The sequence below is a fragment of the Tripterygium wilfordii genome, chromosome 22, assembly GCF_013401445.1.
Source record: "Tripterygium wilfordii isolate XIE 37 chromosome 22, ASM1340144v1, whole genome shotgun sequence".
Lineage (NCBI taxonomy): Eukaryota > Viridiplantae > Streptophyta > Magnoliopsida > Celastrales > Celastraceae > Tripterygium > Tripterygium wilfordii.
Window position 1 is genome coordinate 3532480 of NC_052253.1, and position 9561 is coordinate 3542040.

Genomic DNA, 9561 nt, shown 5'->3' on the forward strand with positions numbered 1-9561 from the left:
GATACCAACTGCTAAGATTTTTATTACTTCCGATCTTTTCCTTCCCAGCAAACAAACATAGTTCATAATCTGTGCGAAACCACCTATATTACATCATAGCCAAAATATTAGCAGCTTTAGCAAACACAACTTTCAGATGAATGATACTAATATGCACACTAGGATCACCCCAGTGATCATTGGAATCAGTGTGATCCAAAATCAAATCAAGCCTAATCCATGTTCCATTACTAATCTTCATCAAGCATAAGATTCAGAAGTCAAGCTCCATCACTATCAGACTCAAGCCAACACTCAGAAAGTTTAGTCCAATAGAGAGTACAATACGTCCAAGAATTTTTCAAATACGGCAACGACAGGCCTACAGGCTATATAAGTATTCAGTTATAGTAAAGTACATAAGTTTCCCATATCCAAAACATTAACAAAACCATAAAATATAACGAGTATGACTACTCTTTGGTCTTCATAATGCCATAATACCTAGGTGCAAATGGAAAATCAGACGAACGACCAGTTCACGAAAGTGAAGCAGATGCAATGAGCGCTTTCTTCATCATTTAAAACCTTCCAAGCGACCACTTTCTCAAATGAGATCTGTCTGCCCATGCTTGACAAACAGATACCACCTTGAAGGCAAGCAAAACCCTACCAGAGAGAGAATAAAATATCGCTAAAAAATGACGCAAATAAACCTGTTACCTCTATATTATCTCAGATTTCTGCTGTTACCCTTAGATTGAAAGTAGACTACACCAGTTCACCAAACGCAGATCAGATAACTCTAATGATAGTAACCTACAGCACTAATATTTGTGACCATTATCTCCTTAGAGTCTATGATGCATCATCTTTTTTTGGTCAAAATAAAATAAAAAGATTTATATATCAACAAATATAGCATCATAGTATTTGACAAATTATGTACTATGTTTCCATCACTTGTATGATAGAAGAGTCGTATACAGTTTCATGCCTGCTGTGGCTCTCTCTTACCATAATGCTTCAGTTTAGAATTCCATTTGAATATGGAATGAAAAGACACTATTTTAAGCGAAAATTCGTCTTATTCCGTCAACAAGCAGAAAGTTGCATACCTGTTGCATTATCTGAGGGAATTCAGAGCAGAGGGTCTTACATCCATGATCATCGAATATCTTTTCCAAAGTAATATCTTGCAGGGAAACCAATGTCGTCTCGAGCATGTCAAGACCCGCCTGATTTGCAAAAGTGAAAACTGGCAATGCCTGACCAAACCACAGCAATTTAATACCGTTGCAGAAATATAGAGGTCAAACTAGACACACATGCTTCCATTTTATGTATAAATGAATAGGCAAAGCCTCATAATTGTGAACACTCACAAAACTTCCAATTTTTAGAACAAAGACTCAGCATTTGTTAAATATGAGGACATGAGGAAAGTCCAAGTAAAGCCTGCCTTGGAGATGCAGCAAAACACTGTTTTTTTGAAAGGAAAAAAAAACAGAAAGTATAACAAGATAATCTCTGTAATTATGATATTTTAAAAAAATAAATAAATAATGAGAACCTTAATTTATTTTCAAAAGAAGACGCAATAGGAAAATCCTATCAATTGAATTTTCAATTATTCAAAACTTTTTTCCCAATATTACAGGGCTTTAAAATGGCAAGATGAAAAGGGATGAATGACTAGCTCATGCACACCTTCAGAGAGCAGCACATGATGGCATCTGAGTGATGCCACAGAGATTTAAGGATAACATCGCCTCCTTCACTGCTGGATTTCAGTAGCTCCACACCCAAGAAGCACCTGCAAAAAAAAAAAATTTACCCCTCCGATCATATGATCCAATAGAACAACAGTTTTCCTACATATACATCAGTTACAGGAACAGGTTACAGCATGCATATTCAAAGGCAAAAATGAATAAGGTATTATACCTGGCCTTCTTGCATTTGAAGACTAAACTGAAGTGTTGATAAGACACAACAAGCCATGGCCCATAAATGATTGGCAATTACTCAACACTGGTACACTGATCTATCCACAATTTTCAGGGTTGTAAAACAAGTGCCTACATGTTGATGTCCAGTTTATCAAACCATAAATATGGGCTCGGAGACTTATCGCCACCCACATTCCAAACAAAGAACCCCAGAAGCATGCTATGAATGGCAGTTGTTCATTCAACCTACGATATATAACGTGCTTTCAATCCATATTATGGATTCTGAAGGAGAATATACATTTAAATGAGGCAAGGAAATCATAACACACCCCAGTTTACATATTGGAAGCTACCTACAGCTCATCTATACGATATACCTGGTACAGATTTGGGGTGTTGTGTAGGGGAGAAGGATTGTTTGGATAAAAAATATAGAATATTCATACAACATATCGACCTGCGTAAAAGTACACTTGAAGTCTCAGACACACAAGATTTTCCGGAAGAATAAAAAAATAAGTTTGCAATAGAAGTGTACTACAAATATTGCAGACGTAGAATTTAAGTCTGATTCGACGTTTCTGACAACAACATGTGGCATATTGATCCAAATCACCTACCATTACAACATATAGCTCAATTCATACAAAATTAGATCACATCTGAAAGTTACCAGAGACACACCTATAACTTTGGCAGATCCAACGAGCAAGTGTCTGTGCTTCAGGAGTACCCAATGGTGCACGAAGACCAGCATATGAACCCAAATGAGAAGGAGAGAGAGCCAATGCCACTCTCTGAACTGAGGATATAATGCTGCGGACATATTGCCTAGCCATGGACGATACGTGCTCTTGCATATGGCTCTCAAATGCAAATTCAAATGCAATTGTCATAACAGATCTCATAGAGGCAGAATTTGCAGAGTATTCATTCGCTGCTTTGCTTCCAGCAACCCCAATCTCAAGAGCAGAAGCAAGGTCTAGGGTGCGATTTGGACTGGATGCTTCCTGCACAATTTTCAGGTGCATAAATTAAGAAACTAAAGCAAAAAGGCAGGGAAAACGAGCAGAATACATTAGCGAGCATAAAATTAAGATGCTAACCTTGCCAGAGTCGAGTGGAATGATGCGAAAACCAGAAGGCAGCAGCGGTGCATCATCAGCAAAAGAAGTATCGATTGGAGCAAATATTAGTTCAGCACAAGCACCAACAGCATTCTCATCCATTCCACTGCAGAGCTATCAGAACAGCATAACAGGGAACTAAGCAATAGCCCAAAGACAATTACAGAAGAAATACTTGGTAACATACAAGATTTGTCCGTGGCATTTCAATAATACAGATAGATGCCCAACTTTACTTGCCAAATTAATCAGGGCTACTGCTAACATTTAAGTTATAATGTCAAGTCTTTCATACATCTACCGATGTCATAAAGTTAAAACAATAATTAAGGCACCTATCTCAACCACAAACACAGCAACAAAATTCTCACAGAATAAGTGCCTCCAACTGTCAACAAAAGTCCATTCCATGATTGAGCAAGTGGCAAGACCACAGCCCCCATACAACACACTTGTCATATCTGCGAAGGGAAAAATGACTAATGCTTCTAAAGCTGAACATAGAACATAGTAGCACCCATAATCAGAAATGGAGAAAGAAGATAGATTTATGCAATATTATTCTGATAATCAAATTTGAGTACTACAAAGTTGCACAGTTCCAAATAAAAGAAAAAAACCAGAGAGCCAATTCATAATTCTCTATAAACTCATAATTTGTTATCACTTATCACTTTCATGTCCCTTTTGTTCTTGCTGACAGAATTTCGTGTTCCATTCTCATCAACCCAGCACATGAGGTCTATCCTAATTATCAAAATTTTGAGATTGACCCTCCAGGATTGTCATAGACGCTCATTCTTAAAGCATATCTTGCAATTCCAATAGAAATTCTCCTTACGATAGAAAAGAAATATGAATAAACACAGAATCCTCAATGTTGCATCACTGAGTAGACTTTTATGGATTTCTTTACCTTTAAATGTTTAGACCAATCAAATTTATTAGTCTTTCATTGGAGACCGCAGCAGCAATCTCATTAGACAGTTACAAAGTCGAGCATCAACCAATAGGAAATATAAAAGATAAAAAGAACAATACTCACTTGCAATAGAAACATATCTCTGGGCATAATTATATCTTCAGGAGTATGGCCAATGCCCTCCAACTTGATCACCTCCAAAAACTGCTAAGCAAAGAGATAAAAACATCAATGACACAAGGATTAAGTCAACTGAAACTAGTTGACCTTGCTCCATATCGTATTAAACTTTTCAAACGATACAGGAAATAGATAATGTTTCACTTGCCTCTTCATGTTCAATAGTGTGAGCCAGAGGAAGTATTACTTGACCCCCAAAACTTCCAACTCGAGATCCAGATAAGCTACAGGGTCCAACTTTGACAGCTGCGGCTGCGTAAGCATCAAGATTGTTGTCCGCCCATTCTGACCTATGTTCACGCAAGAACCTAAGAAGAATTGTAGGAGGCACATTCTGAAGAAAAAAATAGTTCGGAGAAACACACAAAAAAAGCCAAATGTTATTATAATTCTCAGATTTTAAGGAGAAAGTACAAAACATTGAATTTTGATTGAAATAATTCCAACCATCTGCAGACAGAAAAAAGCTAATAAGTAGCCGCAGCGGCACAGCTAAAAAAATGAAAATGACATGAACAAGAACAGCGCTTCCAAGTTTTCCAGTGTTACAAATGTCACCATCTAGAACAAAGTCTATATACACCTCTGAAAATTATGGGACTCTCTTTGGCAATGAACAAGTATTTGGAGAAGGAACAAACGGATACATTATTATTTTTCATAACACAAAGAGGATACTCTGGAGAGTCATAGATTTTGAGCCCCTTCGCTACTTACTAGAGAAATAAGTATACGCAGAATTGGATGTTCACCGCAGAAATTTCTTGATAATGGTTTAACACTCGCCTTTTGTTTTAAAGTTGTAGTAGCCTAATTTGGTCCAACCACATTCCAAGTTCCACTAAATAATTACAAGTGTCCAAAGTTAATAAAACCTTGTGCATATTCCAATTACATATTTGTACTTGAGAATTTAAAATTTTCTACAATCTGTAGACTTGAATAACACAATTTAGTGTTCTTGGGCGAGGGACCACCCGTGTGCCAGTTCATAAAATTTCGGGCAATGGAAAAACTGACAACAGATTGCAAGAAGAAAAAAAGGTATAATTTACAGATTTGTTCATCCTTTCGATTCACTACAGAAAAGCAAAAAAATGAAAAGAAAAACAGCAAATGCTCTACCCAACAATTGAGCAGCACTTGTGATCATGAGAAAGATCAATCACCACCGAACAGAGGGAATGTAGTAACAGTTAAGTGATAGAGTTTCGTCAGTTGCCGTATCAAAGAAGATATTCGATATCCTAACCTGTAAGAGCATTGAAGCTTTAGCACACAAGACTGTGTTGCTGATGGCAGGAAATCCATTACCAAAGGAAAGGTTTAAACCAATTAACTTGTCAGGAGACGAATTAACAAGGATAGTTACGTCATCCATTCCATCATTTCCAATGGTTGACCATCCCTCATCAGTAAAGCCGTTGAGAGCCTCATTAAAGCCCCTGCAAGTAATAATACATCGAACCCTAAGTAAGTGGTCCGCATTAAAAACAGAATGCCACTATGTCCAACGAATCAGGCACAAACCTGCTCAGCCGCTGGCTCAGTGCTCGAAGAGCTGCTGGTCTTCTGCTCCATCCAGTAATATTTGTTTGAGAAACCTCCTGACTTATCTGCCTCAGCTGGCGCAAAGCCTGAGTGAAGACGAGAAAGGCATTTAAAAATTGGTCTGCTCTAGTTTAATTATTTTGCAATAGGACCATGATATGTAAGTAGGTAAATTAATCTCTCAAAACACTTTACAAATGCCCAAAGCAGAACTACAATTAAATAAGACAAAAGTACAGAACTCACAGCCATTGTTGTCTTCTGAGCAAGCACAGTAGATGATTCATACAGGGGGCGCAACACTTCAGGGACACTCCATGGCTGATAAATATAAGGGACGTGGAAAGTCAATATATGTTTGGATGAATTAGGCATTTTAGCTTTATAAACAAGAAACGCAAACAATGATCATAAAGGGACAAACTTGCCTCCAAGTCCATATGATCAACTATACGTATGATTGAACCACCCCCTTCACAAGGTCGAATCAGGTATCCACTTGGCAGCATTTCAGCTCGAACAAAATGCTGCACGGGTGGCATGCTCAAACCATTTTGGGTGTTTTTAAGTGATCTTTCACAGACCTGAGAATTTCATTTAGTCATGAGAACAGCAAAAACAAAGGAAAAAAGAAGCTAGGAATGAGAAAGAAATAACATATGCATACGTGGTTAACACTTAACATAGCAATACAGCCAGAAAAGAAAGTTCGCGACACAATGAATAACGTCACAATTCTTAAATACATACCACTAGGCTGCCATCTTCTAGAACTGAAGTATAGCGCAACAACCAGAAGTCACGAGCAGGTGCCAATGTTGTTGGTGCATATAGCTATATCACCAAGGTAATTAAATACTCATTTCATAATCTTACATGATGGAGTAGGTAAATAGGTATAACAAGCACATAATTAACAAAACTCACCTGCATGTACAGCAGCTCAACGGTTCCACCGTTTGCTGTGGGAAGAACATTGAGGACATCCACAGCTCGGCAGTCACGCAACCATGAAGGCCTATCCTTGAGGATTTCGACAACCTGGAAAATATATAATCAATTACTAAATCTAATAAATTCAACTACAATGGAAACACAGACAGGCAGAAATCACATGCACGTACCCTTGTAGGATCTAAACCCACCAGGCCACAGGCTCGTGCTGCCACTCCAGTGCAACCATGAGAAATAGCAACGATTCCAATGGAATCCGGACCAGGCTGTGCATTGATGGAAAGCAGTCACAAAGAAGAAACAGAAGGAAAGGTTGTTCAATCCATTACACCAGTGATTTAACTAAAACATGTAGAGCAATAGAAGGTGCAGTGCATTTCCCCACCCGCTTGTCTCTTGTGTCACATGAATACAGGACTAACAATCAGGAATCTAGAATGTATCAAAGTTCATTAGGGCTGTCATGGGTTGCAGGCTTGCAGTCCATTGGTGTCTTTTTCAATCAAACTTATTTTGCAACAAAACTTATTTTTCAGTAGTGTAGGACATGTTAAATGGGTTATTTTCACACCCCTGAGAAGCTTTTTCATTGTTCTTCAGTTATAAAGCAATACTAATTGCTTTTATTGTTTTCCATCTACTCTTTCCTCCATGGTTTTATGCGTGAAGAGCAGAATTACCTAAAAAGTCATGTGTAAGCCTGTGTGCGTGTGTGCCAGAGAAGAAAGAGAGAGATGCGAAGAGACACCTTCATTCCAGGCATTTGGACCCACTCCACAGCAGTTCCAGTGGCCTTTGAAAGAAACTCTGTTAAAGTCTCTTCAGCAATCGACAAAAGCCTGGAAAATAAATGAAGCATGAATTCAAGATTCCACAATACCACAAGCACACACAGCACAAAGTCCAATGACAGAGAGACCCAACAAAAACATGCCCACTAACCCTGCAGGACTAGCATCCCTTGGCGGATGCTGATGTGTTGCATGGTGTTGACCACTCGTCACCATAGATTCACAACTTGCATCTTTGGTTGCAAGTGTTGCCTGGAAAGAAAGCCCCCAACAAAATTCAGTGCCAGATTAAGGGGAAAAAGATAAGCACGATGCATTCTTGGAATTTCCGATTTCGTTACACAAAAAGATGAATTGGTGACACTAATTTCAAGTATACTGTGTTGCTTATCTTTCTTACAGTTTCCAATCAAACAAACAGGCTACTATAAGACTTACACTCTGGGTATGTTGGCGAAAATATCCATTCTCACATACCAACTGCGACACCTGCTTTTGCAACCTATCATTCTCCTCCATCAAAAGCTTGTTCATAGCCGTCACCTTCCTATTCACAGCTTGGAGGCGTGAAGATTCCTTCCTCTGCTTCTCTCGGCATCTGAAACCAAAATAAAAATACAGTGCATTCTTGTAAGACTCTTTCTTCTAAAAGTTTCATAGAACTAAAACCATCACAGGAGCTAAGTTCACAATTTTAATAACAATGGAAAAATTCCATTTTTTCAGTTTTCTCGGCAACAAATACAGGTTAAGTTTATCTTACGAAGAAAACAAAGAAATTTAGCTAAATTGGCATGACTTGAAAAATATAGCGCAGACGGGAAGATTATATGGCACAATTATGTGTCTTTACTGCTATTTCTTTATGAAGGGGGAAAAAACCTCAGAAACAGTTAACAATTTTGTTAAAGAAAAAGTCAAGCAAAAATGAAATTTCGTCCGTCCCTATCTTCTTTTTCTATTGATCATGACTAGAGAGCCAATACATCTTATCTGGTAAAACGAAAAAACTAAGCCCAAATCAAAGTCTTTAATATTTGATCAAACTTCTTAAAATGGCATACCGTCTGTTCTGGAACCAGACTTTGATTTGTTTGGGCTCGATGTTTGAGAGAATTAGGGTCTCCCTGATGAGCTGTTTACGGCGAATGGAGCTGGGCTTTGGGCACTCATGGTAAAGCCTCTCAAGGGCTTCGACCTGCTCAGGCGTGTATCGGACATACTTGCCGTTGTCCATGTTTCCTAGCTTACCACCATCCTTGCAGGACATTGCCATCATGCGAACTCTCTCTTCTTCACGCAACCACAAATTTCAAGCGCATAGCCCTAATATACTATTTCAGCTAGAAAACAAGTACTTTGAGGAGCTTCAAGAACAAACAGTAGATAGAGATGGTATTTCCCTTAAAATCAGAAGCTCCTAATGGTCTTTAGGCATTCCGGAGAGAGAACACTGAACGCAACAAGAAACCTAAACGCTGTAGCCGAATCTTAAATCACTTCGTAGTTTCTGCTCTTCCTTCACCACACTATGAGGAACTTCGCAGAGCCTAAAAAAAAAGAGCAAGCAGAGAATTTTGCGATGGATCTTTTGTTTTTTTATATTAGACTAAAAGTTGAACGCAAGGACAAAGATTACCTGACAACTGACAGAGATGCTCTGATTAGGGAAACCCTAATCCCTCCTCTTTGTCCGCTACGAGGAAACCCTAAACACAATGACGAATAAAATCTTTCAAAATCAAAGCTCCACCCAACCGAGCGCAAATCTCCCCACCACCACCCCCCACGCCCTCCCGTCCACTAAAAATCTCTCAGTTACCGCCGTATAACCAGCTGAAACGGCGGCGAGTCACCGGTCCAAGCTTCCTCGCCAATAGCTCCCAATCTCTGAAACATTGGATTATTGTTTGTTGAGGATTGCGGGAGACTCTCCCGCAAGACTGATTCGAGGATTTCAAATCTAGGAGAGGAACTTTCTCGACGGAAGGAAAGGTGGAGGAGAAATCATCAAATCATTACGATTTTGTTTGTTTGTTTGTTCGGATTGTTTCATCTTTTGAGTGTTTTCCATCATTGTGTGTAGGATTATTTTCATTGGT

At 38.7% G+C, this 9561-nt stretch overlaps 1 protein-coding gene across 2 annotated transcripts; it reads right to left on the bottom strand.

The window, feature by feature from the left end:
• Positions 1-201: 201 nt before the first annotated feature.
• Positions 202-9561, bottom strand: LOC119991331 (homeobox-leucine zipper protein ATHB-15-like). Of its 2 annotated transcripts, none has more exons than XM_038837682.1 (18): positions 8524-9561; positions 7937-8057; positions 7611-7711; positions 7417-7507; positions 6839-6934; positions 6642-6755; positions 6465-6548; positions 6143-6298; positions 5961-6035; positions 5694-5800; positions 5416-5608; positions 4312-4497; positions 4107-4187; positions 3041-3175; positions 2619-2944; positions 1690-1795; positions 1098-1247; positions 202-648 (listed from the first exon to the last, which is right to left on the bottom strand). In XM_038837682.1, the coding sequence occupies exons 1-18, from the start codon at positions 8736-8738 to the stop codon at positions 502-504; spliced, it is 2484 nt and encodes an 827-aa protein (XP_038693610.1). In that variant the 5' UTR covers positions 8739-9561; the 3' UTR covers positions 202-501. The 2 variants fall into 2 exon arrangements, with proteins under 2 accessions (XP_038693610.1, XP_038693609.1); XM_038837681.1 differs by having other exon boundaries at positions 7898-8057.

Bases quoted from the DNA above. Each gene is read 5' to 3' on its own strand.
- LOC119991331 (XM_038837681.1), bottom strand. From the start codon at position 8,738: ATGATGGCAATGTCCTGCAAGGATGGTGGTAAGCTAGGAAACATGGAC. The intron at 8,058-8,523 runs GTATGCCATTTT...TTTTGGTTTCAG, and splicing joins GTCTGGTTCCAGAACAGACG to ATGCCGAGAGAAGCAGAGGA. The intron at 2,945-3,040 runs GTTAGCATCTTA...AAAATTGTGCAG, and splicing joins TTCCACTCGACTCTGGCAAG to GAAGCATCCAGTCCAAATCG.